This window comes from Salmo salar, chromosome 24 (assembly GCF_965601325.2).
Source record: "Salmo salar chromosome 24, fSalSal1, whole genome shotgun sequence".
Taxonomy (NCBI): Eukaryota; Metazoa; Chordata; class Actinopteri; order Salmoniformes; family Salmonidae; genus Salmo; species Salmo salar.
The window spans coordinates 2,041,085-2,068,373 of NC_138314.1; the positions used below are offsets into that span (position 1 = coordinate 2,041,085).

The 27,289-nt window shown below is 46.4% G+C and overlaps 1 protein-coding gene across 2 annotated transcripts in view; it reads left to right on the plus strand.

Moving 5' to 3' along the window:
- Positions 1 to 27,289, plus strand: part of apba1a (amyloid beta (A4) precursor protein-binding, family A, member 1a) — a 76,540-nt gene that overhangs the window by 20,301 nt on the left and 28,950 nt on the right. For both annotated transcript variants that reach the window (XM_014170497.3, XM_082968387.1), the window contains exon 2: positions 21,789 to 23,627. In XM_014170497.3, coding sequence (XP_014025972.3) covers positions 21,882 to 23,627 — 1,746 coding nt within the window. In that variant the 5' untranslated portion in view covers positions 21,789 to 21,881. The remainder of the gene's footprint in view (positions 1 to 21,788; positions 23,628 to 27,289) is intronic.

A 27,289-nucleotide genomic window follows, 5' to 3' on the forward strand; every position in this document is an offset into this window, starting at 1 on the left:
TAAAGGCACAGTCAACTTAGTGTATGTAAACTTCTGACCCACTGGAATTGTGATACAGTGAATTATAAGTGAAATGATCTGTAAAATATTGCTGGGAAAATTACTTGTGTCATGCACAAAGTAGATGTCCTAACCGACTTGCCAAAACTATAGTTTGTTTACAAGAAATTTGTGGAGTGGTTGAAAACAAGTTTTAATGACTCCTTCCTAAGTGTATGTAAACCTCCAACTTCAACTGTAACTGACTGTAAAAACACTTGGAAATCAGCTCCAAGGGATTTTAATTGAAGAAATCTGTCCTCAAGTATTCCCACACATAATGGAGAGCTGTGATCGTATACAAATATAAGCAAGGTTTTAAATTATTCTGTTTTAGTCAAACATATCTGTTTGGGCTTCTTGCGGTCAATTTGCGGTCTACAAACAAATGATTTGTAATTGTGTTCTGTCCCCCCAACCATCCGCTCAAGAAAAAAAATCGAGCCACGACTGAATAGTTGATGATCCCTGTCATACTAATTTAGGCTTTGACAACAGCTGATCAATTAGATATGGAGATGCTCTAGCGAAATCAAGGAATAGCTGCAAACAACGCAATTGTGCATCACGCATTCTTCGTATGCAAATATTCAGGGTATGGTTTAAATGCCAGGATGTAATACTCATTTCAGAACTTCATCTAGTAGAATTTGATGCACACTTTTCCACAATGCATTGGAAGAGTTGGGCTGCGAGTGATAGGCCCTAGCTCTCTTCATGTAGCCAAACAAAAAAACTAGGCTACTTAATTGGGAAGGTGCCGAATAGCTTCTGCGGTGATGTTAAAATGTAGGCTAAGAAGATTTTGTTCTCCTTAAAATAATCATGAGTATTGCATCGTAGGCTACATGTGGCTGCTTTATTGATGTCATGTTAATCAGGCCTTTTGATTTGAACATATGGAATGTTTTAGTTTTGTAGGCTAGGCTACCTATTTAATTATTACATTTATGGATCAAGCCTTACATGCTGACCACACCTCTCTCTTCGCAAAATAAATGTACACATACATGTTATTCAATCATTGCACCCACACTGCTCGCACGCATCAACGAGCGTCTGCCTAGCCAGGCGCAAAAATAGAACTTGGTTCTATTTGTGACGCTTGACACACTGCAAGTCCTGCCTCTCCTATCTCCTCATTGGTTTTTAGGAGCATATACCCACGTGGATGATTGAAAGATGAACTGAGGTCCACACTCCAGTCCAGTTGGTTGTGGTAATGCACCTTAAAGTTGGTTGCCAACCGCCATATAAATTCTGAAGAAGAAGCCTGAGAACTAGAAACAAACTCGATTCATCCTTTTATCTGTGGATTCATTGTCGGAGTAGAGGAACTTGTGCATTTCAGGTAAAATAACAACCCAATGTTTATATCCCAGGACAAATTAGCTAACAACAGCAAGCTAGCTAGCTAATTGCCATAAATCAAATCAAACTTTATTTGTCACATGCGCTGAATACAACAAGTGTAGACCTTACAGTGAAATGCTTACTTACAAGCCCTTAACCAACAGTGCAGTTCAAGAAAGACTTAAGAAAATATTTACCAAAAAAACAAAAGTTAAAAACTATAAAAAGTAACCCAATAAAATAACAATAACGAGGCTATATATAGGGGGTACTGGTACTGAGTCAATGTGCGGCGGTACAAGTTAGTCGAGGTAATTTGTACATGGCGATAGGGGTGAAGTGACTATGCATACATAATAAACAGCGAGTAGCAGCAGTGTACAAACAAATGGAAGGGGGGGGGGGGGTCAATGTAAATAGTCCGGTGGCCATTTGATTAATTGTTCAGCAGTCTTATGGCTTGGGGGTAGAAGCTGTTAAGGAGCATTTTGGTCCTAGATTTGGCACTCTGGTATCGCTTGCCGTGCGGTAACAGAGAAAACAGTCTATGACAAGAGTGACTGGAGTCTCTGACAATTTTTTGGGCTTTCCTCTGACAGCTAGTATATAGGTCCTGGATGGCAGGAAGCTTGGCTCCAGTGATGTACTGGGCCATACGCACTACTCTCTGTAGCGCCTTACGGTCAGATGTCGAGCAGTTGCCATACCAGGCGGTGATGCAACCGGTCAGGATGCTCTCAATGGTGCAGCTGTAGAACTTTTTGATGATCTGGGGACCCATGCCAAATATTTTCAGTCTCCTGAGGGGGAAAAGGTGTTGTCTTGCCCTCTTAATGACTGTCTTGGTGTGTTTGGACCATGATAGTTCGTTGGTGATGTGGAGACTAAGGAACTTGGAACTCTCGACCTGCTCCACTACAGCCCGTCTGTCAACAAATGCTAGGAGTGGTGGTAGGAGTCAGGCACAGAGAGCAGAGGTAAGGAGATAATGTGTTTATTCCGTAACACAACAAAAACGTTTGACGCCAACACAACCGGCGTGAAATGCGAGGTGCCCAAAAACAACAGGTACACAGCACGCACATAAAACAACACTATACGATCGCCAGCACATCCAATAACAAAACACACTGACGCAAATAATCCCGCACAAACCTGGGCGGGCTAAACAGGCTTAAATAACCATAAATCAAGAGAACCAAATGGGGAACAGGTGCAAACAATAAGACATACCAAACGAAAAGGAAAAAGGGATCAGCGGCGGCTAGTAGGCCGGTGACGACGACCGCCGAGCGCCGCCCGAGCAGGCAGGGGAGCCACCTTCGGTGGAATTCGTGACACCGTCGATGTTAATGGGGGCCTGTTCGGCCAGCCTTTTCCTGTAGTCCACGATCAGCTCCTTTGTCTTGCTCACATTGAGGGAGAGGTTGTTGTCCTTGCACCACACTGCCAGGTCTCTGACCTCCTCCCTATAGGCTGTCTCATCGTTGTCGGTCGGACTGTTGTGTCGTCAGCAAACTTAATGATGGTGTTGGAGTCGTGTTTGGCCACACAGTCATGGGTGAACCTGGAGTACCAGATGGGACTAAGTACACACCTCTGAGTGTTGAGGATCAGCGTGGCAGATGTATTGTTGCCTACCCTTATCACCTGGAGGTGGCCCGTCAGGAAGACCAGGATCCAGTTGCAGAGGGAGGACTTTAGTCCTAGGGTCCTTAGCTTAGTGATGAGCTTCGTGGGCACTTCGTTGAGCTGTAGTCAAGTACAGCATTCTCACATAGGTGTTCCTTTTGTCCAGGTGGGAAAGGGCAGTGTGGAGTACGATTGAGAATGTGTCATCTGTGGATCTGTTGGGGTGGTTTGCGAATTGTAGGAACCTAGGGGATCTGGGAGGATGCTGTTGATGTGAGCCATGACCAGCCTTTCAAAGCACTTCATGGCTACCGACGTGAGTCCTACGGGGCGGTAATCATTTAAGCAGGTTACCTTTGATTTCTTGGGCACAGAGACTATGGTGGTCTGCTTGAAACATGAAGGTATTACAGACTCGGCCAGGGAGAGGTTGAAAATGTCAGTGAAGACACTTGCCAGTTGGTCCGTCTGGCGCCCGCGGCTTTGTGAATGTTGACCTGTTTAACCTCTCTAGGGAAGGTGGGACGAAATCGTCCCACCTACGTAACAGCCAGTGGAATCCTGTGGCGCATTATTCAAATACCTTAGAAATGCTATTACTTCAATTTCTCAAACATATGACTATTTTACACCATTTTAAAGACAAGACTCTCGTTAACCTGTTAGGGCTAGGGGGCAGTATTGACACGGCTGGATAAAAAACGTACCCGATTTAATCTGGTTACTACTCCTGCCCAGTAACTAGAATATGCATATAATTATTGGCTTTGGATAGAAAACACCCTAAAGTTTTTTAAACTGTTTGAATGGTGTCTGTGAGTATAACAGAACTCATATGGCAGGCCAAAACCTGAGAAGATTTCAAGCAGGAAGTGGCCTGTCTGTTTCATCTTGGCTCTTTTTATTGAAGACTCAGGATCTGTGCAATAACGTGACACTTCCTACGGCTTCCATAGGGTCTCAGAGCCCGGGAAAAAACTGAACGATATCGAGGCAGGCTCTGGCTGAAACACTTTATCGCTTTTGGCAAGTGGCCACTCAGAGTACTATGGGCTTAGGCGCGTGCCCGCTTCGACCGAATGCTTTCTTTTCCTTTGTCTGTTTAGCTAAAAGCAGATTCCCGGTCGGAATATTATCGCTTTTTTATGAGAAAAATGGCATAAAAATTGATTTTAAACAGCGGTTGACATGCTTCGAAGTACGGTAATGGAATATTTAGAATTTTTTTGTCACGAATTGCGCCATGCTCGCCACCCTTATTTACCCTTTAGGATAGTGTCTAGAACGCACGAACAAAACGCCGCTGTTTGGATATAACAATGGATTATTTTGGACCAAACCAACATTTGTTATTGAAGTAGAAGTCCTGGGAGTGCATTCTGACGAAGACAACAAAGGTAATAACATTTTTCTTATAGTAAATCTGACTTTGATGAGTGCTAAACTTGCTGGATGTCTAAATAGCTAGCCCTGTGATGCCGGGCTATCTACTGAGAATATTGGAAAATGTGCTTTCACCGAAAAGCTATTTTAAAATCGGACATATCGAGTGCATAGAGGAGTTCTGTATCTATAATTCTTAAAATAATTGTTATGCTTTTTGTGAACGTTTATCGTGAGTAATTTAGTAAATTCACCGGCAGTGTTCGGTGGGAATGCTAGTCACATGCTAGTCACATGCTAATGTAAAAAGCTGGTTTTTGATATAAATATGAACTTGATTGAACAAAACATGCATGTATTGTATAACATAATGTCCTAGGGTTGTCATCTGATGCAGATCATCAAAGGTTAGTGCTACATTTAGCTGTGGTTTGGGTTTATGTGACATTATATGCTAGCTTGAAAAATGGGTGTCTGATTATTTCTGGCTGGGTACTCTGCTGACATAATCTAATGTTTTGCTTTCGTTGTAAAGCCTTTTTGAAAAATCGGACAGTGTGGTTAGATTAACGAGAGTCTTATCTTTAAAATGGTGTAAAATAGTCATATTTTTGAAAAATTGAAGTAATAGCATATCTAAGGTATTTGAATAACGCGCCACAGGATTCAACTGGCTGTTGAGTAGGTGGGACGCAAGCGTCCCACCTAGCCCAGAGAGGTTAATCTAACCACACTGTCCGATTTCAAAAAGGCTTTACAACGAAAGCAAAACATTAGATTATGTCAGCAGAGTACCCAGCCAGAAATAATCAGACACCCATTTTTCAAGCGAGCATATAATGTCACATAAACCCAAACCACAGTTAAATGCAGCACTAACCTTTGATCTTCATCAGATGACACGCCTAGGACATTATGTTATACAATACATGCATGTTTTGTTCAATCAAGTTCATATTTATATCAAAAACCAGCTTTTTACATTAGCATGTGACGTTCAGAACTAGCAAACTTCCGGTGAATTTACTAAATTACTCACGATATATGTTCACAAAAAACACAACAATTATTTTAAGAATTATAGATACAGAACTCCTCTATGCACTCGCTATGTCCGATTTTAAAATAGCTTTTCGGTGAAAGCACATTTTGCAATATTCTAAGTAGATAGCCCGGCATCACACGGCTAGCTATTTAGACACCCACCAAGTTTGGCACTCACCAAAGTCAGATTTACTATAAGAAAAATGTTATTACCTTTGCTGTTCTTCGTCAGAATGCACTCCCAGGACTTCTATTTCAATAACAAATGTTGGTTTGGTTCAAAATAATCCATAGTTATGTTCAATTATCCTCTGTTTTGTTCGTGCGTTCAAGACACTATCTGAAGTGTAAAGATGGGTGACGCGCCCGACGCGTTTCGTGACAAAAAAAATCTAAATATTCCATTACCGTACTTCGAAGCATGTCAACCGCTGTTTAAAATCAATTTTTATGCAATTTTTCTCGTGAAAAAGCGATAATATTCCGACCGGGAATCTGTGTTTTAGTACAAAGAGAGAGAAAATAAAAACATGGTGTCGCCTCGTGCACGCGCCTCAGTCTCATTGTCCTCTGATAGACCACTTACCAAAGGCACTAATGTTTTTCAGCCAGGGGCTGCCTCGTCATCATTCAGCTTTTTCCCGGGTTCTGAGAGCCTATGGGAGCCGTAGGAAGTGTCACGTTACAGCAAAGATCCTAAGTTTTCAATACAAAGAGTCAAGAAGCCCAAGGAATGGTCAGAGAGGGCACTTCCTGTACAGAATCTTCTCAGGTTTTTGCCTGCCATATGAATTATGTTATACTCACAGACACCATTCAAACAGTTTTAGAAACTTTAGGGTGTTTTCTATCCAAAGCCAATAATTATATGCATATTCTAGTTTCTGGGCAGTAGTAATAACCAGATTAAATCGGGTACGTTTTTTATCCGTCCGTGTAAATACTGCCCCCTAGCCCTAACAGGTTAAAGGTCTTGCTCACATCGGCTATCGAGAGCATGATCACACAGTCGTCCAGATCAGCAGGTGCTATCATGCATGCTTCAGTGTTGCTTGCCTCGAAGCGAGCATAAAAGGCATTTAGTTTGTCTGGTAGGCTCGTGTCACTGGGCAGCTCGCATCTGGGTTTCCCTTTGTAGTCCGTAGTAGTTTTCAAGCCGGTGTAGTAGGATTCAATCTTAATCCTTTATTGACGCTTTGCTTGTTTGATGATTCATCTGAGGGCATAGCGGGATTTCTTATAAGCGTCCAGATTAGTGTCCTGCTCCTTGAAATCGACAGCTTTCCTGCTTTAGCTCAATGCGGATGTTGCCTGTAATCCAATGCTTCTGTTTGGGATATGTACGTAGGTCACTGTGGGGATGATAAATTCTTGTCAGATTTGTCAAATGGAGGGCTGGGGAGAGCTTTGTATGCATCTCTGTGTGTGGAGTAAACGTGGTCTAGAATTTTTTTTCCTCTGGTTGCACATGTGACATGCTGGTAGATATTAGGTAAAACGGATTTAAGTTTGCCTGCATTAAAGTCCCGGGCCACTAGTAGCACCGCTTCTGGATGAGCATTTTCTTGTTTGTTTATGGCCTTATACAGTTGGTTGAGTGCGGTCTTAGTGCCAGCATATCAGAGGACAATAGACGACTACGAATAATATAGATGAGAACTCTCTTGGTAGATAGTGTGGTCTACAGCTTATTATAAGGTACTCTACCTCAGGCGAGCAATACCTCGAGACTTCTTTAATATTAGACATCACGCACCAGCTGTTATTGACAAATAGACACACACCCACACCCCTCGTCTTACCAGACGTAGCGTCTCTGTTTTGTCGGTGCATGAAAAATCCCGCCAGCTCTACATTATCCGTGTCGTCGTTCAGCCACGACTTGGTGAAACAAGATATTACTGTTTTTAATGTCCTGTTGGTAGGATAATCTTGATCGTACGTCATCGATTTTATTATCCAATGATTGCACGCTGGCCAATAGAACGGATGGCGTTGGGGGTTTACTCGCTCGCCTACGAAGTCTCAGAAGCCAGCCTGACCTCCTGTATATCTTTTTCTCCGTCTTTTCTTCACGCAAATTATGGGGATTTGGGCCTGTCCCTGAGAAAGCACTATATAATTTGCGTCGGACTCATTAAAGGAAAAAACGTCTTCCAGTTTGAGGTGAGTATTCGCTGTTCTGATGTCCAGAAGTTATTTTCGGTCATAAGAGACAGTAGCAGCAACATTATGTACAAAATAAGTAAAAAAATAAGTTACTAACAAAATAGCACAGTTTTTTTGTTAGACTTTTTTTTAAATAGGATAGATGGGCTATAGGGCTACATTATAGGTTGAATGTGATATTCTGCCTATAACTCCATTCCTATTTTATTCAGAGATTAGAGAAATTAATTGAATTGGAAATTAGCTATTTTCAGGCTGGTTAATGCGATGCATGTCTGCTGAATTTGGAAATCCACCTGCACTCGGCCCCGCCCCAACCTACTCAGCCAGTCAGGAGCCACTACTGCGATGCGGCCATGGCATACTGCATACTTTTTGCTAAACGGGACATGCTAAATAGAATGCGACAATGAGTACATAGTATGCAGTTTAAGTTTGTAGTACGCTAGTATGTGTATTCGGACACGGCCATTGCTTTGGGTTTGGGCATCTCCCCCCACTCTCTCTTTCTAGCTCCTCTCATACTTCTGTTTCTCTCTGTCCATCCATCCATCCTTCTCTCCCTCTTCCTCCCACCTCTCTCTCTCTTCCTCCATCCCTCTCTCTCTGTCTCCATCACCCTCTCTCTGCAGTGTAGCTGCAGACTCTTATTAGTTCTGTATAGTTGTCCTGGTTCAGTCTGGCTCAGCTCAGCTCAGCTTGGCTCTGTGACTTTATTTACGGGGCAGTTTGACCACTGGAGGAAAGCCAATGTCTGTGTGTATTATTACCTCATCCTGACAGCTCCCACCTCACATATATGACTCTCAGAGGGAGGGAGAGGAGAGAGGGAGATTGGAGGAAAGCAAGAGGGATGGAAGGAGAGAGCAGTAGATTGGTAGAGAGTGAGGGGGATGGAAGGCACTATAACTCAGTCCTCCTGCCTCTCTATGTCCTGCAGTCATCCTGTCATCCCCCTGTAGTTATCATGATTTATCTCTCTCACCCTGCACGTGCACGCGCACACACATTTACACACACACATTCACACACACTCACGCATGCACATACACACGCACGCCCAAATAATTAGTGTGATCGATAGACCAAAGCATCCACCTGGTAAAGAGGAGAAAACATACCACCAGTATACTCTATGGTTTTCAAGGAGTTGTATACCGTGGCTCTGCTATCCTCTCTTCTGTCTTCTACCAAAACTCAAGGTCAACACACACAAACAAGCAACCTCACTCACACGTCAGCAACCTGACCAACACTAGGTGTTTGACTCTGTGTGTGTCCATGAGAACTGCCTAAGGCTAATTCTGAAGGCTAATTCAGCTGCTCTACAGTCTTATTACAGCCCACTGAGCCTAGCAGTGATGTTCTGCTTTAGCTTTAATGATTTACTTGAATAATCTCCTCTCTTCTATCTCCATCCCTCAATATTGTCTTTAAGCAATCAGAGCAAGCTCTCTCTGCCTTCCTCCCCCTCCCTTTCTCTCTCTCTCTCGCTCACTTTATCTTTCTCTATCTCCCTATTTTCCTCACTCTGTGCCTCACTCTGTCCCTCATATCTCTTTATCTCTCTCGTTCTCCCTCCCTCCCTCCCTTTCTCAATCACTTCATATTTCCCATTCTTTCTCTCTCTCTCCGCCAAATAGAAGTTGACACTGCTAGCTAGCTAGGCAACTTCTACCGACTAGCAGCACTGTAGAAACTAATACATTACAACGGAACGATTTGATTAGTGTAGTGTTAGCTAGCTACATAGTTGTCTTTGCTGTCTTTGTATCTAAGATAATTGTGTAGTTTAGAGTAATTATCGAGGTTAGCTAGCCAGCTATTTTCGTCCGCCGCGCCGCGCCACCGTTCTCCTACTTAGTCAACACTGCTAGCTAGCTAGTCAACTTCTACCGACTAGCAGCACTGTAGAAACTAATACATTACAACGGAACGATTTGATTAGTGTAGTGTTAGCTAGCTACATAGTTGTCTTTGCTGTCTTTGTATCTAAGATAATTGTGTAGTTTAGAGTAATTATCGAGGTTAGCTAGCCAGGTTAGCTACTGTTAGCTAGCTACATAGTTGCCTTTGTATCATGATAAGGTGTAGCAAAGAAACTATTGAGGTTACCGAGCCAGCTACACTTTCAAACAAAGTCAACAACGCAGCCACTGCTAGCTAGCCTACTTCACCAGCCAGCAGTACTGTATCATTTTAGTTATTTTAGTCATTTTAGTCAATAACTTGTCTTTGTCATAGTTTGTCATAGCTTGATAATTGTGTAGTTTAGAGTAATTATCGAGGTTAGCTGGCCAGCTATTTTCGTCCCCCACGACGCCATTTCCAAACCTAGCCAACTATTACCGACGAGCAGCATTGTAGAAACTAAATACATAACAAAGGAACGTCTTGATTAGTGTTATGTTAGCTAGCTACATAGTTGCCTTTGTATCATGATAAGGTGTAGTACTGAAACTATCGAGATTACCTAGCCAGCTACACTTTCAAACAAAGTCAACAATGCAGCCACTGCTAGCTAGCCTACTTCACCAGCCAGCAGTACTGTATCATTTTAATCATTTTAGTCAATAAGATTTTTGCAACGAAAGCTTAACTTTCTGAACATTCGAGACGTGTAGTCCACTTGTCATTCCAATCTCCTTTGCATTAGCGTAGCCTCTTCTGTAGCCTGTCAACTATGTGTCTGTCTATCCCTGTTCTCTCCCTTCTGCACAGGCCATACAAACGCTTCACACCGCGTGGCCGCTGGCACTCTAACCTGGTGGTCCCAGCGCGCACGACCCACGTGGAGTTCCAGGTCTCCGGCAGCCTCTGGAACTGCCGGTCTGCGGCCAACAAGGCAGAGTTCATCTCAGCCTATGCTACCCTCCAGTCCCTCGACTTTTTGGCACTGACGGAAACATGGATTACCACAGATAACACTGCTACTCCTACTGCTCTCTCCTCGTCTGCCCACGTGTTCTCGCACACCCAGAGAGCTTCTGGTCAGCGGGGTGGTGGTACTGGGATCCTCATCTCTCCCAAGTGGACATTCTCTCTTTCTCCCCTGACCCATCTGTCTATCGCCTCCTTTGAATTCCATGCTGTCACAGTTACCAGCCCTTTCAAGCTTAACATCCTTATCATTTATCGCCCTCCAGGTTCCCTTGGAGAGTTCATCAATGAGCTTGACGCCTTGATAAGTTCCTTTCCTGAGGATGGCTCACCTCTCACAGTTCTGGGTGACTTTAACCTCCCCACGTCTACCTTTGACTCATTCCTCTCTGCCTCCTTCTTTCCACTCCTCTCCTCTTTTGACCTTACCCTCTCACCTTCCCCCCCTACTCACATGGCAGGCAATACGCTTGACCTCATCTTTACTAGATGCTGTTCTTCCACTAATCTCATTGCAACTCCCCTCCAAGTCTCCGACCACTACCTTGTATCCTTTTCCCTCTCGCTCTCATCCAACACTTCTCACTCTGCCCCTACTCGGATGGTATTGCGCCGTCCCAACCTTCGCTCTCTCTCCCCCGCTACTCTCTCCTCTTCCATCCTATCATCTTTTCCCTCTGCTCAAACCTTCTCCAACCTATCTCCTGATTCTGCCTCCTCAACCCTCCTCTCCTCCCTTTATGCATTTTTTCACTCTCTTTGTCCCCTATCCTCCAGGCCGGCTCGGTCCTCCCCTCCTGCTCTGTGGCTCGACGACTCATTGTGAGCTCACAGAACAGGGCTCCGGGCAGCCGAGCGGAAATGGAGGAAAACTCGCCTCCCTGCGGACCTGGCATCCTTTCACTCCCTCCTCTCTACATTTTCCTCTTCTGTCTCTGCTGCTAAAGCCACTTTCTACCACTCTAAAATCCAAGCATCTGCCTCTAACCCTAGGAAGCTCTTTGCCACCTTCTCTTCCCTCCTGAATCCTCCTCCCCCTCCCCCCCCTCCTCCCTCTCTGCGGATGACTTCGTCAACCATTTTGAAAAGAAGGTCGACGACATCCGATCCTCGTTTGCTAAGTCAAACGTCACCGCTGGTCCTGCTCACACTGCCCTACCCTGTGCTTTGACCTCTTTCTCCCCTCTCTCTCCAGATGAAATCTCGCGTCTTGTGACGGCCGGCCGCCCAACAACCTGCCCGCTTGACCCTATCCCCTCCTCTCTTCTCCAGACCATTTCCGGAGACCTTCTCCCTTACCTCACCTCGCTCATCAACTCATCCTTGACCACTGGCTACGTCCCTTCCGTCTTCAAGAGAGCGAGAGTTGCACCCCTTCTGAAAAAACCTACACTCGATCCCTCCGATGTCAACAACTACAGACCAGTATCCCTTCTTTCTTTTCTCTCAAACTCTTGAACGTGCCGTCCTTGGCCAGCTCTCCTGCTATCTCTCTCAGAATGACCTTCTTGATCCAAATCAGTCAGGTTTCAAGACTGGTCATTAAACTGAGACTGCTCTTCTCTGTGTCACGGAGGCGCTCCGCACTGCTATAGCTAACTCTCTCTCCTCTGCTCTCATCCTTCTAGACCTATCGGCTGCCTTTGATACTGTGAACCATCAGATCCTCCTCTCCACCCTCTCCGAGTTGGGCATCTCCGGCGCAGCCCACGCTTGGATTGCGTCCTACCTGACAGGTCGCTCCTACCAGGGTGGCGTGGCGAGAATCTGTCTCCGCACCACGTGCTCTCACCACTGGTGTCCCCCAGGGCTCTGTTCTAGGCCCTCTCCTATTCTCGCTATACACCAAGTCACTTGGCTCTGTCATATCCTCACATGGTCTCTCCTGTCATTGCTATGCAGATGACACACAATTAATATTCTCCTTTCCCCCTTCTGATAACCAGGTGGCGAATCGCATCTCTGCATGTCTGGCAGACATATCAGTATGGATGACGGATCACCACCTAAAGCTGAACCTTGGCAAGACGGAGCTGCTCTTCCTCCCGGGGAAGGACTGCCCGTTCCATGATCTCGCCATCACGGTTGACAACTCCATTGTGTCCTCCTCCCAGAGTGCTAAGAACCTTGGTGTGACACTGGACAACACCCTCTCCACTAACATCAAGGCGGTGACCCGATCCTGTAGGTTCATGCTCTACAACATTCGCAGAGTACGACCCTGCCTCACACAAGAAGCGGCGCAGGTCCTAATCCAGGCACTTGTCATCTCCCGTCTGGATTACTGCAACTCGCTGTTGGCTGGGCTCCCTGCCTGTGCCATTAAACCCCTACAACTCATCCAGAACGCCGCAGCCCGTCTGGTGTTCAACCTTCCCAAGTTCTCTCACGTCACCCCGCTCCTCCGCTCTCTCCACTGGCTTCCAGTTGAAGCTCGCATCCGCTACAAGACCATGGTGCTTGCCTACGGAGCTGTGAGGGGAACGGCACCTCCGTACCTTCAGGCTCTGATCAGGCCCTACACCCAAACAAGGGCACTGCGTTCATCCACCTCTGGCCTGCTCGCCTCCCTACCTCTGAGGAAGCACAGTTCCCGCTCAGCCCAGTCAAAACTGTTCGCTGCTCTGGCACCCCAATGGTGGAACAAGCTCCCTCACGACGCCAGGACAGCGGAGTCAATCACCACCTTCCGGAGACACCTGAAACCCCACCTCTTTAAGGAATACCTAGGATAGGATAAAGTAATCCTTCTAACCCCCCCCCCCCCCCTTAAAAGATTTAGATGCACTATTGTAAAGTGGTTGTTCCACTGGATATCATAAGGTGAATGCACCAATTTGTAAGTCGCTCTCGATAAGAGTGTCTGCTAAATGACTTAAATGTAAATGTAAATAGCTGGTCTCTCTAGGCCATGGATTTCAAATACAATTTGCCCCATGGGCCGCATTCGGTCTTCAACGAGGTTTGGAGGGCCGGACTAAAAATGTGTTATATTTCCTCGCTGTCAAAATTAGAAAGAAATTGTCCACTATTGTTTTTGGAATTTTCAATGCTAGCTTTTATTTCGCTGATTATTAGTGAGCTGGACACGTTCAAGAAACTGTATGAATATAGGTCCATTGTAATTTCTACACAGTTTCGATTTGGTTTTAGTAACACAAAGAATCACCCGCAGGCTGGATTGGACCCCCTGGCCGGCCAGATCCGGCCCACAGGCCATATGTTTGACACCCCCTACTACTAGGCAGAATGATTCATTATTGACAATGAATCAGCGTGTGTGAGGTAGAGACTGAGAGGGAAGGAGTAAAACAGACATGGAAAGAATGAGATAGGGAACGAAAGAGTGAAAGGCGAAAGGCTTGTAAATCGTGTGTGTATTTTTTATTTCGAGTAAATACTTATTTTCTATGTATTTTAGTATTGTCAAATAATGTGGCCTGGATCAACTACTTCAATTGGAAGTATTTGAAAATAATTTCCTATAAATGCACGGCAGTATTAAGTATTTGTGTAAATACTGTGTATGTGAGTATATTCAAATACATGCCAATTCCTGTATTGAAGTATTTTTTTATGCCAGTACTTTCTAAGTGTACAGTCGTGGCGAAAAGTTTTGATAATGACACAAATATTAATTTTCACAAAGTTTGCTGCTTCAGAGTCTTTAGATATTTTTGTCAGATGTTACTATGGAATACTGAAGTATAATTACAAGCATTTCATAAGTGTCGAAGGCTTTTAAAGTTGATGCAAAGAGTCAATATTTGCAGTGTTGACCCTTCTTTTTCAAGACCTCTGCAATCCGCCCTGGCATGCTGTCAATTAACTTCTGGGCCACATCTTGACTGATGGCAGCCCATTCTTGCATAATCAATGTGAGTTTGTCAGAATTTGTGGGTTTTTGTTTGTCCACCCGCCTCTTGAGGATTGACCACAAGTTCTCAATGTGATTAAGGTCTGGGGAGTTTCCTGGCCATGGACCCAAAATATCGATGTTTTATTCCCCGAGCCACTTAGTTATCACTTTTGCCTTATGGCAAGGTGCTCCATCATGCTGGAAAAGGCATTGTTTGTCACCTAACTGTTCCTGGATGGTTGGGAGAAGTTGCTCTCGGAGGATGTGTTGGTACCATTCTTTATTCATGGCTGTGTTCTTAGGAAAAATTGTGAGTGAGCCAACTCCCTTGGCTGAGAAGCAACCCCACACATGAATGGTCTCAGGATGCTTTACTGTTGGCATGACACAGGACTGATGGTAGCGCTCACCTTGTCTTCTCCGGACAAGCTTTTTTCCAGATTCCCCAAACAATCGGAAAGGGGATTCATCAGATAAAATTACTTTACCCCAGTCCCCAGCAGTCCAATCCCTGTACCCTTTGCAGAATATCAGTCTGTCCCTGATGTTTTTCCTGGAGAGAAGTGGCTTCTTTGCTGCCCTTCTTGACACCAGGCCATCCTCCAAAAGTCTTCGCCTTACTGTGCGGTGCAGATGCACTCACACCTGCCTGCTGCCATTCCTGAGCAAGCTCTGTACTGGTGGTGTCCCGATCCCGCAGCTGAATCAACTTTAGGAGACGGTCCTGGCACTTGCTGGACTTTCATGGGCACCCTGAAGCCTTCTTCACAACAATTGAACCGCTCTCCTTGAAGTTCTTGATGATCCGATAAATGGTTGATTTAGGTGCAATCTTATTGGCAGCAATGTCCTTGCCTGTGAAGCCCTTTTTATGCAAAGCAATGATGACGGCACGTGTTTCCTTGCAGGTAACCATGGTTGACAGAAGAAGAACAATGATTCCAAGCACCACCCTCCTTTTGAAGCTTCCAGTCTGTTATTCGAACTCAATCAGCATGATAGAGGGATCTCCAGCCTTGTCCTCGTCAACACTCATACCTGTGTTAACGAGAGAATCACTGACATGATGTCAGCTGGTCCGTTTGTGGCAGGGTTGAAATGCAGTGGAAATGTTTTTGGGGGATTCAGTCCATTAACTCCCAATGGCTCTTTTATCACAGGAATTAATGCTGCGTGACTCAACTGGAATTATGGGTAAATCTTTGTTGACGGAACGCTGTCAACATTAATTTATCCCACAATTAGTTAGACAAGTCATTAGGATGAGGGGTAATTGATCGGCTGATAGATAAAACCTTAATTAGAATGATAAAAGAGAGGAGGAATGAGCAGGAGAGAGGAGGAGAACTTGTCTAAGCTTTTAGACAGTGACGGCTGTAAACCGTCATGACAATATTGAGGCTTTGTAGCATTCAGAGATGAAATGGAGTAATTTCAAGTGTTCCATGTAACCAATGATTTATTCAATGATGCCTGTTTAAAATATGTGTGATAACTCTAAATGTGGCTGTACTTGTGCATTTTAGTATTTGTGTAAATACTGTGTATTTGAGTATTTTCAACTACTTCGTTTGGATTATTGGATTAATTGCAATATCATTACAGTGCCTTTTGTACATACATGTATTTACAGCCCAGTGCAGTCAAAACGTGATTTTCCTGTGTTTTATATATATTTCCACACTATGGGGTTTGAATAATACTGTTTTTATTTTTACATTATGATATGCCCTTTTAGTGTAAGAACTGTTTGAAAAGACTGCCTGAAATTTGAGCTTGTTTTGGTGGGATTGAGGTTTGGCCTGCCTGGTGATGTAAGTAGCTAGTTTTAAGGTTACATATCCCTCCCATTGGGCTCATCCAATTAGGCCCCTCACTCAGACCACTCCAGACAGTCCTAGCAAATTTCTTGCTTGAGAAATTACTCTTCGCTAAGAAGATATTTTAGTTTATTTTTGACCATTTTAATTGAAAACAATCACAGTAAGGTTACCCAGAAATAATTTTATATTGTGATAGAAATTGCTGTATTGGACCTTTTAATAGCTAACTTTAAAACCATGTAATAATGTTAACACTTTATAATCAGACTTTCAAATAAAGCAATTCCAATTTATTGAAACTGTTCAGCCCCACCTTCAGCAATACACTGTAGAGGCTAGAGCTGAATATTGTGTTTTTTCTCCTGCAGTATAAGAGACAGAGAGAGAGAAGGAAAGAAAAGAGAGAAAGAAGGAAAGAGAGACAGACACAGAGAAAGAGAAGCATAGCGAATAACGGTGTGAGAGAGAAGAGGTACTATAGTGTGGTATGATCTTTCCATGACCACTATCTCCACACTGCCTCAGTCCAGAGCTGCAGGGGATTTCAGCACTTGGCGGCAGGAATGTGTGCGTGTGAGCAAGTGTTTTTGTTCATGGTAAGCGTTGCTGTTATGTGTGTGTGTGTGTGTGTGTGTGTGTGTGTGTGTGTGTGTGTGTGTGTGTGTGTGTGTGTGTGTGTGTGTGTGTGTGTGTGTGTGTGTGTGTGTGTGTGTGTGTGTGTTTCTGTTCATGACAAGGGTGTTTGTGTGTGTTAGAGTGTATGTCCTTGAAAGAGACCAGTTTCCAGTGAATCTCCTGCAGAGAGTGAGAGATGTGTAGACAGACAGGTTGGAGGTCACAGTGACAGTGGGAATCCTAGCCACAGATCACCTCTCCCTGTCATTGCAGCTGGGTCACACCTCACTTCCGAACTGCCCGACCACATCAAGATGAAAGGCAGGAGAAGAGAGAGGGGTCAATGTTCATAATGTAGCATTTTCAGGCATTTTAACTGTCATATTTCACTACTGTATGTTCTGATAAGATCTGTAAATTGATGTTCTGACACTTTGGAGGGTGTGAGGAGAGAGGTGAGAGGGCTGAGGAGGGAGAAGGAGTGAGGTGAAAGTGGGTGAGGAAGGTGGTGAGAGAGGAGAGTTGTGAGGAGAGAAGAATGGATGAGGGGGTGAGGAGGACGAGTTCCATACAGTACAGTATAGGAAGAACAGTATAGAGAAGAAAGGGGTGATGAGGACTGAAGGGGTTCCATATAGTACAGTATAGAGACACTTCAGACCCAGTGATGATCATGAAACATTCATGCAGTATGCTCAGCATCCTCCTTCACAGCAGTATACCAGAGCCCTCTACCATACCAGAGTCCTGCTGTGTTGCCCTGCCTTTGCCTCTGGCATTTACATTTGACATCAGAGGGCACAGTATATGGATTAATCTATCTTCGCTTGAGTAATGGCGGTTACATACAGGTAACTGCCAAAATAAAGGAAACACTTACAGTGAGGGAAAAAAGTATTTGATCCCCTGCTGATTTTATACGTTTGCCCACTGACAAGGAAATGATCAGTCTATAATTTTAATGGTAGGTTTAATTGAACAGTGAGAGACAGAATAACAACAAAAAAATCCAGAAAAACGCATGTCAAAAATGTTATAAAATTATTTGCATTTTAATGAGGGAAATAAGTATTTGACCCCCTCTGCAAAACATGACTTAGTACTTGGTGGCAAAACCCTTGTTGGCAATCACAGAGGTCAGACGTTTCTTGTAGTTGGCCACCAGGTTTGCACACATCTCAGGAGGGATTTTGTCCCACTCCTCTTTGCAGATCTTCTCCAAGTCATTAAGGTTTCGAGGCTGACGTTTGGCAACTCAAACCTTCAGCTCCCTCCACAGATTTTCTATGGGATTAAGGTCTGGAGTCTGGCTAGGCCACTCCAGGACCTTAATGTCCTTCTTCTTGAGCCACTCCTTTGTTGCCTTGGTCGTGTGTTTTGGGTCATTGTCATGCTGGAATAGACATTTTCAATGCCCTGGCTGAGGGAAGGAGGTTCTCACCCAAGATTTAACGCTACATGGCCCCGTCCATCGTCCCTTTGATGCGGTGAAGTTGTCCTGTCCCCTTAGCAGAAAAACACCCCCAAAGCATAATGTTTCCACCTCCTTGTTTGATGGTGGGGATGGTGTTCTTGGGGTCATAGGCAGCAATCCTCCTCCTCCAAACACGGCGAGTTGAGTTGATTCCAAAGAGCTCCATTTTGGTCTCATCTGACCACAACACTTTCACCCAGTTGTCCTCTGAATCATTCAGATGTTCATTGGCAAACTTCAGACAGGCATGTATATGTGCTTTCTTGAGCAGGGGGACCTTGCGGGCGCTGCAGGATTTCAGTCCTTCACGGCGTAGTGTGTTACCAATTGTTTTCTTCGGTGACTATGGTCCCAGCTGCCTTGAGATCATTGACAAGATCCTCCCGTGTAGTTCTGGGCTGATTCCTCACCGTTCTCATTGCAACTCCACGAGGTGAGATCTTGCATGGAGCCCCTGGCCGAGGGAGATTGACAGTTCTTTTGTGTTCCTTCCATTTGCGAATAATCGCACCAAGTGTTGTCACCTTCTCACCAAGCTGCTTGGCGATGGTCTTGTAGCCCATTCCAGCCTTGTGTAGGTCTACAATCTTGTCCCTGACATCCTTGGAGAGCTCTTTGGTCTTGGCCATGATGGAGAGTTTGGAATCTGATTGATTGATTGCTTCTGTGGACAGGTGTCTTTTATACAGGTAACAAGCTGAGATTAGGAGCACTCCCTTTAAGAGTGTGCTCCTAATCTCAGCTCGTTACCTGTATAAAAGACACCTGGGAGCCAGAAATCTTTCAGATTGAGAGGGGGTCAAATACTTATTTCCGTCATTAAAATGCAAATCCTTTTATAACATTTTTGACATGCGTTTTTCTGGATTTCTTTGTTGTTATTCTGTCTCTCACTGTTCAAATAAACCTACCATTAAAATTATAGACTGATTATTTCTTTGTCAGTGGGTAAATGTACAAAATCAGCAGGGGATCAAATACTTTTTTCCCTCACTGTAACTAAATGAGGGATACAAAGTATATTGAAAGCAGGTGCTTCCACACAGGTGTGGTTCCTGAGTTAATTAAGCAATTAACATCCCATCATGCTTAGGGTCATGTATAAAATGCTGGGCAGGCCATTATTTTGGCTACCATGGCTATGCCCCCATAGGATAACAATGCCCCCATCCACAGGGCACTAGTGATCACTGAATGGTTTGATGAGCATGAAAACGATGTAAACCATATGCCATGGCCGTCTCAGTCACCTGATCTCAACCCAATTGAACACTTATGGGAGATTCTGGAGCGACGCCTGAGACAGGGCTTTCCACCATAGCCATCAACAAAACACCAAATTATGGAATTACTCGTGGAAGTAAGGTGTCGCATCCCTCCAATAGAGTTCCAGACACTTGTATAATCTATTCCTAGGTGCATTAAAGCTGTTCTGGCTTGTGGTGGCGCAACGCCATATTAAGACACTTTATGTTGGTGTTTTCTTTATTTTGACAGTTATCGGTAGGTGCTCCTTTGTTAGTTGTTCACATATGGATACAAGTCTGCGTCAGGGACTGATGTGTGTGGTCAATGAATCACAATAAATATATGTGTGACTGTGCCTCCCTGTGTGTGTGTATTCCTCTAAAAGCAACCTCCTAGATTTACAGAAGATCTTTAACATTCTGTAGTATGTCAATTGATAGTAGTAAGTCTTACTACTTCAGCAGTTTCTCTCCTCTCTCTTCTCTCTTCTCTTTTCTCTCTCTCTTCTCTTTTCTCTTCTCTCTTTTCTCTCTCTCTCTTCTCTTTTCTCTTTTCTCTCTCTCTCTCTTTTCTCTTTTCTCTCTCTTTCTCTCTCTCTATCCCTCCCTCGCCCTCTGGACTGTCACAGTGTTGTGGTTTCATTCCACTGCAGCCTCTCCTGATGTAGCTACCTTAATTTGGATATACAGCTGTTATGTTTCTCTCTTTTTTTGTGGTCTGTCTCCATCTATATTTTTTCCTCCCTCTTGCTGTTGCGGGTAAGGGCTGCCAGGTCCCGAGGGAGTAGTGTTTGTGTGTCTATGTACGTGTGTTTGAACATGTATGCGTGCATGCATACACGTGTGTGTGTGTGTGTGTGTGTGTGTGTGTGTGTGTGTGTGTGTGTGTGTGTGTGTGTGTGTGTGTGTGTGTGTGTGTGTGTGTGCTGTGTGTGTGTGTGTGTGTGTGTGTGTGTGTGTGTGTGTGTGTGTGTGTGTGTGTGTGTGTGTGTGTGTGTACGTGTGAATGTCAGTCTGCATGCCTGTGCTTGTATGCCTTGTGTGTGTGCCCGCCACACTTGTGTGTGTGCAAGTGTGAGGTGGTTGCTAAGCAGGAACAGAGAGGAGCGGAAAGGTAGTTTCCTTGTTGCTGCAGTCTGAACACCTAACCTAGGCGTTGTCATGGGAGACTATCACCATGGTTACCACAGATGTGCGCTCTGGCTGTGTGCGTGTGTAGTTTCAGATCCTTACTTTGCTAATGAGATGGGGTGTTAGCCCTAGACTGACTGATTCCCATGCTTCATTGTGAATGACAGAAAATCCTTCTCATATACTCATTATGATTCAACATAGCCTCTATTCTCATTCTCTGGTGGTCTTCTGCAACCAAATGCTAATTGTTAGCAGTTATTCAATGAATATTCCTTTTTGATTGATTGACTATAGTGAATTTGGAAAGTGTTTGTGGAATGAAAACATAGGGCTATGATCATTCTATTGAATGTAGTCCAGTGATGTTGTCTGATTTAAAAGTTTACATTTAAAGAAAGCTTTGACCAATCTGGGTAATGATATGATTAAAACAGAGGCCCTACGTTCCTTTCAATGTTTTACTGAATGTGTGATGTTAGTGGTGGTAGTCATACATCATTTGGAGTTAATATTTCTCCTCAGAATCATTGCCTGTTACACTTTGATTTCTACTCATGTCAGTTTTCCTCTGGGACTGTGTGTGTGTGTGTGTGGCATTCTCTCTCTTCCAGAGCTGAAGACATTAGCGCTTACTTTCTCTCTCTGCCTGCTGTGGTTCTTGACAGCACAAAGTGGGTCAATATCACACACACACATACATGCGGTGACTGTCCTTGTTTTGTAACCAGCTATAGAACCGGAAGAGAAGAGAGAAGAGGCTAGACCTCCAGGTGGTCTTTCTGACAGGAAGGGTCTGGATCTGGGGAACGTTCTGTGTGGGTGGCTGTGTGTTTTGGTTCTGGGGGTGCTCTTTGCTATGAGGGGTGAGGGGAGAAGGAAGGAGCCTCAACAGGTTGCTAAACAAGAAGGTCTGAGGTCTATGATCTAGAGTTATCACTGTGGTCCAGCTGTCTCATACTTTATGGCATTAAAGACTCAATACTGTGATTGTTGAAGGTTTCACTAATGTAAAACTGTGGTTTTTACTAATAAATTGTTTTTATTGAACTTCCGTCCGAGTGACTTAATACCTTTTGTAGACTATGTTTTAGTTTGTAGTAGCATTATAACTCTCTTCTCTCTTTCTTTTCTCTCAGAAGCCCTTCCACTGAGCAGCGTTTCTCCCAGACGGCAGGCGATGCATTCCACCTAGACTCCCCCCCTCTTTCCCCGACCAATCCGAGGCAGCCATGAACCCCGAGGAGGTGGAGCATGGCCAGGAGCTGATCGAGCACATAGAAGCCGACCTGCCCCCTCCTCAACGCCGTCGCCACGACAACCACATCGCCACCAACAACGGTCGACCCCGGCAGCCTAGCAACCACAGTAGTGAGAACAACAACCACGCTGCTCCCCGCTACAGGAGATATAATGAGGCTCCTGGTGCAGGTGGCAGCAGGGTCAGAGGGGCCCCACAACGCAGGTCAACAGAGGAGCCAGAGGCGGAACTGCACTTGGGGGCCCAGTCCCCTCCCCAACCCCAGCAGCAGCAGCAGGCCCAGGGTCAGTCACAGCCCATCCTGCGTCCTGCAGTGACACGTTACCGCAGACAGGGGGACAGCGAGGCCAGGCTCAGAGCACAGCAGCAGAGACACATACAGAGACAGCAGAGAGAGGCTGAGAGGGTACACCAACAACAACAACAAACTCTGCCAGCCCCACAGCCTGTTCACTCTCTACCCCCAGAACGAGAAGAGCCGGAGGAGGATGAGGAGGAGAGAGGGAGGTATAGAGAGAGGGAGACAGAGGGGGATAACTCTGCGTTAGCCCGTTCGGCCAGCACGGAGAGCGCTTTCCACACACACACAGACCGGGCGGAGGGCGACTGCGTCATGGCCCTAGATCTTGAGGCAGAGGACGAGGGCGGTACTTACGAGGTGATGCTTCGCCCAGAGGCGGAGGGATACACAGAGAGCGCTGAGTCAGAGCAGCACCATCCCCACCCTCAGCCCAACCTGAACCTCAACTACCCCCCTCAGCCCCCTCCCTTACCCCGGGAACCCCTACCAGACGTTGGGAGACCCTCCAGTCAGGAGGAGGCAGAGGAAACCCTGAACCCTGGGTGTGGTTACTCTAACTACGTCTACACCCATCCTCTAAACCTCCATGGGGGAGGGGCCAGGGTGCCGGGGGGGCGGGACAGCATTGTCGAGGAAGGGATGGAGCCTAAAGACGAGGCATATTCTGAAGCCTACCACTACTCCCTGACAGAACATGTGTACGAGGAGATCAGCGACGCCCCCTCTGCTGCTGCTGCTGAGGGGGCGGGGCCTAAAAATGCCAACGAGAACCTCCAGCAGAGAAAGGCGGGGTTCCGTCTGTTTGAGGGGAGGGACGGGGGCGGGGACTACTGGCAGCAGGAGGCAGTGGGGTCGAGGCTGCACCACTACGACGAGCGCTCGGACGGTGAGTCAGACAGCCCTGAGAAGGAGGCGGAGTTTGCTCCGTACCCGCGGGCAGACAGCTGCGACCAGGACGGTGAAGAGGACATCAACATGATCGTAACGGAAGTCAGAGAGAGTTCCAGCTCTCAGAGTCTGGAGAGAGCTGCTGCTGGGTTGGGGGAGGGAGGAGACAAAGAAGACATGATGAAAGGAGGAGAGGAAGAGGGAGACTCTTACAACTCCCAATCCGACGCCCCCACAGACTCCAAACATCCCAAGAGAGAGATGGAAAGAGAGGGGGATGAGAGAAAAGGAGAGAACGTTCCAGCCCCAGCAGACAGTCCCTCTGAGGACTCGTCTGGGGTTCGTGAGAAAAGAGACGCCATCACCCTGGCCATAAAGGACATCAAGGAGGCCATAGAGGAAGTGAAGACCAGAACGGTGAGGTCACCCTACACCCCTGATGAGCCTAAAGAACCCATCTGGGTGATGAGACAGGACCTGAGTCCCACCACTGAGTGTTGTGACCTGCAGCCCTCACTAGGGGGCGACGTGAGTACTGGTTTTATACAGACTAACACCAGTGTGTGTGTGTGTGGGTTTAGTCACCTCACCTGTGAGTGTGTGTGTGCGTGTGTTAGTGAGTGAGTGTGCATGCATGCGTAAATGCGTGTGCATGTGTGTGGTCACCTGACACACTGTAATGGAGCTGGTAGCTTAATAATGATGTAATTCTTATATAAAGATACAGTAGATAGCAGCTTGAGTTACAACCTCAGACTGGTCAGGACAGGAAGGAAGAAGGGTCTCTTAATAGTCTGAAGTGGCTTCCTTTCCTTCCCTCGTCTCTTTTCTCTATCTTTATTTATATGAAAATACAAGATAGGTGAGAGCAATATGGAGGATGCTAACTATGAAATTAGCTCGTCTGTCCAGTTCTTTCAAATCAGCACAATAGAAGGAGAGGAGGTAAGAAAAAGAGGAATCAACTTTAGACTATTGAGATACAGCCTAGGAAAATGTTTGGTTGTATGTTGAATGTATTGGATCATGATCCAGAAAGGCAACAGCAGAAGAGCTGAATAACACATATCCTTCTGGCTTCAAGACCACAAGATTAGATCCCTCTCCCTTCTTCCTCTCTCCATCATTTATCTTTCTCTTTCCCTCTTTTCTGTCTCACCATCCCCTTCTCACTTCATATCTCTAACACTTCATCTCTCTTTTTCTCTTCCCTCTTCCCTCTCCCCCTCCTCCTCTCATTCTCCCTCTTTCCCTCAGAGGGGTTGTTTGTCACATGCTGGCTTTGCTTTCTGAGTGGTGGCTGTGAGGACAAATGATCCTCCTCTCCGACAAATGATCCTCCTCTCCTCCCCTCCCCTTTTGACTGCTGCAGTAGCTATAGCGTGGGTAGGTTGGTTGAATCGTTTGACCAGCAGTCTCATCTCATCAGTATTCCTCCTAGCTCTGTGGTTGCATGCCACCTTTCCTCTCTTAGCTTCTCCACTACACAGTCAGCCTTGCAAATGGAGCTGTCTTGGCCTGCCAGACCTAGACAGCCTGACACTGATAAGAGGGGGAAGGGGGTAGAGTGTAGGTTAATAGAGGAAGAAAGGGAGAAGCGAGCATGAGAGAGTAAGGGAAGAGTCAGAGAGGATTGCTGAATTACAGAGTGCGAATTATACCGTGGCATTCAGGGGTCACTATTTTTTTCACGGGACCTCCTATGTTTTCAGAATGTTTTTTATGGGCATAATAGTAAAGATGTGTCTTCTTTTCTTTTTTGTCTTCTTTTCTCTTTTTTTGACACAGAGGTGGGCATGTTCGTTTAATTTGGAATAAGCATTTATTTAAAAAATTTACCACTGTGTAACGTTCGTCGTATGGAGTGGACCAAACTGCAGCGGGTATATTGAACATCTTTTATTTGAAGGAAAAACAAAACACACGACGAAAACAGTCCTGTAAGGTGCACAGACTAAACGGGAATCAACCACCCACAAACACAAGAGAAAATTAACCCACTTAAATATGGCCTCCAATTAGAGGCAACGACAACCAGCTACCTCTAATTGGAGGTCGTTCCAAAACCCCAACATAGAAATAGAAAAACCAGATAAACGCATAGAAATAGAAAATATAGAACATACACCAAAACCCCCGAAACACACAAAACAAACACCCCCTGCCACGCCCGGACCAAACTACAATAACAAACAACCCCTTTTACTAGTCAGGACGTGACAGTACCCCCCCCCCCCCAAAGGTGCAGACCCCGGATGCGCCGAAACACAAAAAACCCACAAAATATAACCCCAACTTAAAGGGAGGGAAGGGAGGGTGGCCACCGTCACCGACGGCTCCCGTGCTACACCCCCCCTCCCTAATCCTCCAACTATGGAGGTGGCTCAGGCTCCGGCCTTAGTCCCCCTTCTAACCTGCCCACCCCCGTTGAAGGCTCATGGCTGTAGACCACTGCTGAAGGCTCTGGGCTGAGGTGCGTCGCTGGAGACCTCGGGCTGAGGTGCGTCGCTGGAGACCGCGGGCGGAGGTGCGTCGCTGGAGACCTCGGGCTGAGGTGCGTCACTGGAGACCTCGGGCTGAGGTGCATCTCTGGAGACCTCGGGCTGAGGTGCGTCTCTGGAGACCTCGGGCTGAGGTGCGTCTCTGGAGACCTCGGGCTGAGGTGCGTCTCTGGAGACCTCGGGCTGAGGTGCGTCTCTGGAGACCTCGGGCTGAGGTGCGTCTCTGGAGACCTCGGGCTGAGGAGCGTCTCTGGAGACTCAGGGCTGAGGAGCGTCTCTGCAGGCTCCGGGCTGTGGGCCGTCTCTGCAGGCTCCGGGCTGTGGGCCGTCTCTGCAGGCTCCGGGCTGTGGGCCGTCTCTGCAGGCTCCGGGCTGTGGGCCGTCTCTGCAGGCTCCGGGCTGTGGGCCGTCTCTGCAGGCTCCGGGCTGTGGGCCGTCTCTGCAGGCTCCGGACTGTGGGCCGTCTCTGCAGGCTCCGGACTGTGGGCCGTCTCTGACGGTTCCGGACTGTGGTCCGTCTCTGTCGGTTCCGGACTGTAGGACGTTGCCGGAAGCACTGGACGGGGCACTGTCGCTGGAAGCTCTGGACGGGGCACTGTCGCCGGAAGTTCTGGATGGGGACTGCGCACTGAAGGCCTGATGCGTGGGGCTGGCTTTGGAGGCGCCAGACTAGTGACACGCACCACAGGGCTAGTGCGAGGAGGAGGAACAGGACATACTGGACTGGGTAGGCGCACTAAAGGCCTGATGCGTGGGGCTAGCTTTGGAGGCACCAGACTATGGACACGCACCTCAGGGCTAGTGCGAGGAGCAGGAACAGGACGTACTGGACTGGGCAGGCGCACTAGAGGCCTGATGCGTGGGGCTGGTTTTGGAGCGCCAGCCTAGTAACATGCACCTCAAGGCTAGTGCGAGGAGCAGGATACACTGGGCCATGAACCCTCACCGGCGGTCTGATGCTTGCTACTTGCATCACCAGTCCTGGCTCGATGCTGGCTCTAACATGATCCCTTTCACCAAGCGCACCGGACTGTAGCTGCGCACTGGCGATACCGTGCGTATTTCCACATAGCACGGTGCTCTCCACGCCAAACGATCCCCATAATAAGCACAGGGAGTTGGCTTAGGGCTCACCCTTGGCCCAGCCAAACTACACGTGTGCCCCCCAATTTTTTTTTGGGGGGGGGCTGCCTTTCAGGCTTCCTTGCCAGCCGTGTTCCCTCATACCTTCGTCGTTGGTCCTTTTCTCCTGCTGCCTCCGCTCTTCTGAGTGCCTCCACCTGTTCCCATGGGAGGCGATCCCTTCCGGCCAGGATCTCTTCCCATGTATAGGATCCCTTGCCGTCCAGGATGTCCTCCCATGTCCAGTCCTCTTTACCATGCTGCTCCTTCCTCCGCTGCTTGGTCCTTCATTGGTGGGTGGTTCTGTAACGTTCGTCGTATGGAGTGGACCAAACTGCAGCGGGTATATTGAACATCTTCTTTTATTCGAAGGAAAAACAAAACACTTACACAAAACAAATGACGAAAACAGTCCTGTAAGGTGCACAGACTAAACAGGAATCAACCACCCACAAACACAAGAGAAAATTCACCCACTTAAATATGGCCTCCAATTAGAGGCAACGACAACCCGCTGCCTCTAATTGGAGGTCGTTCCAAAACTCCAACATAGAAATAGAAAAACAA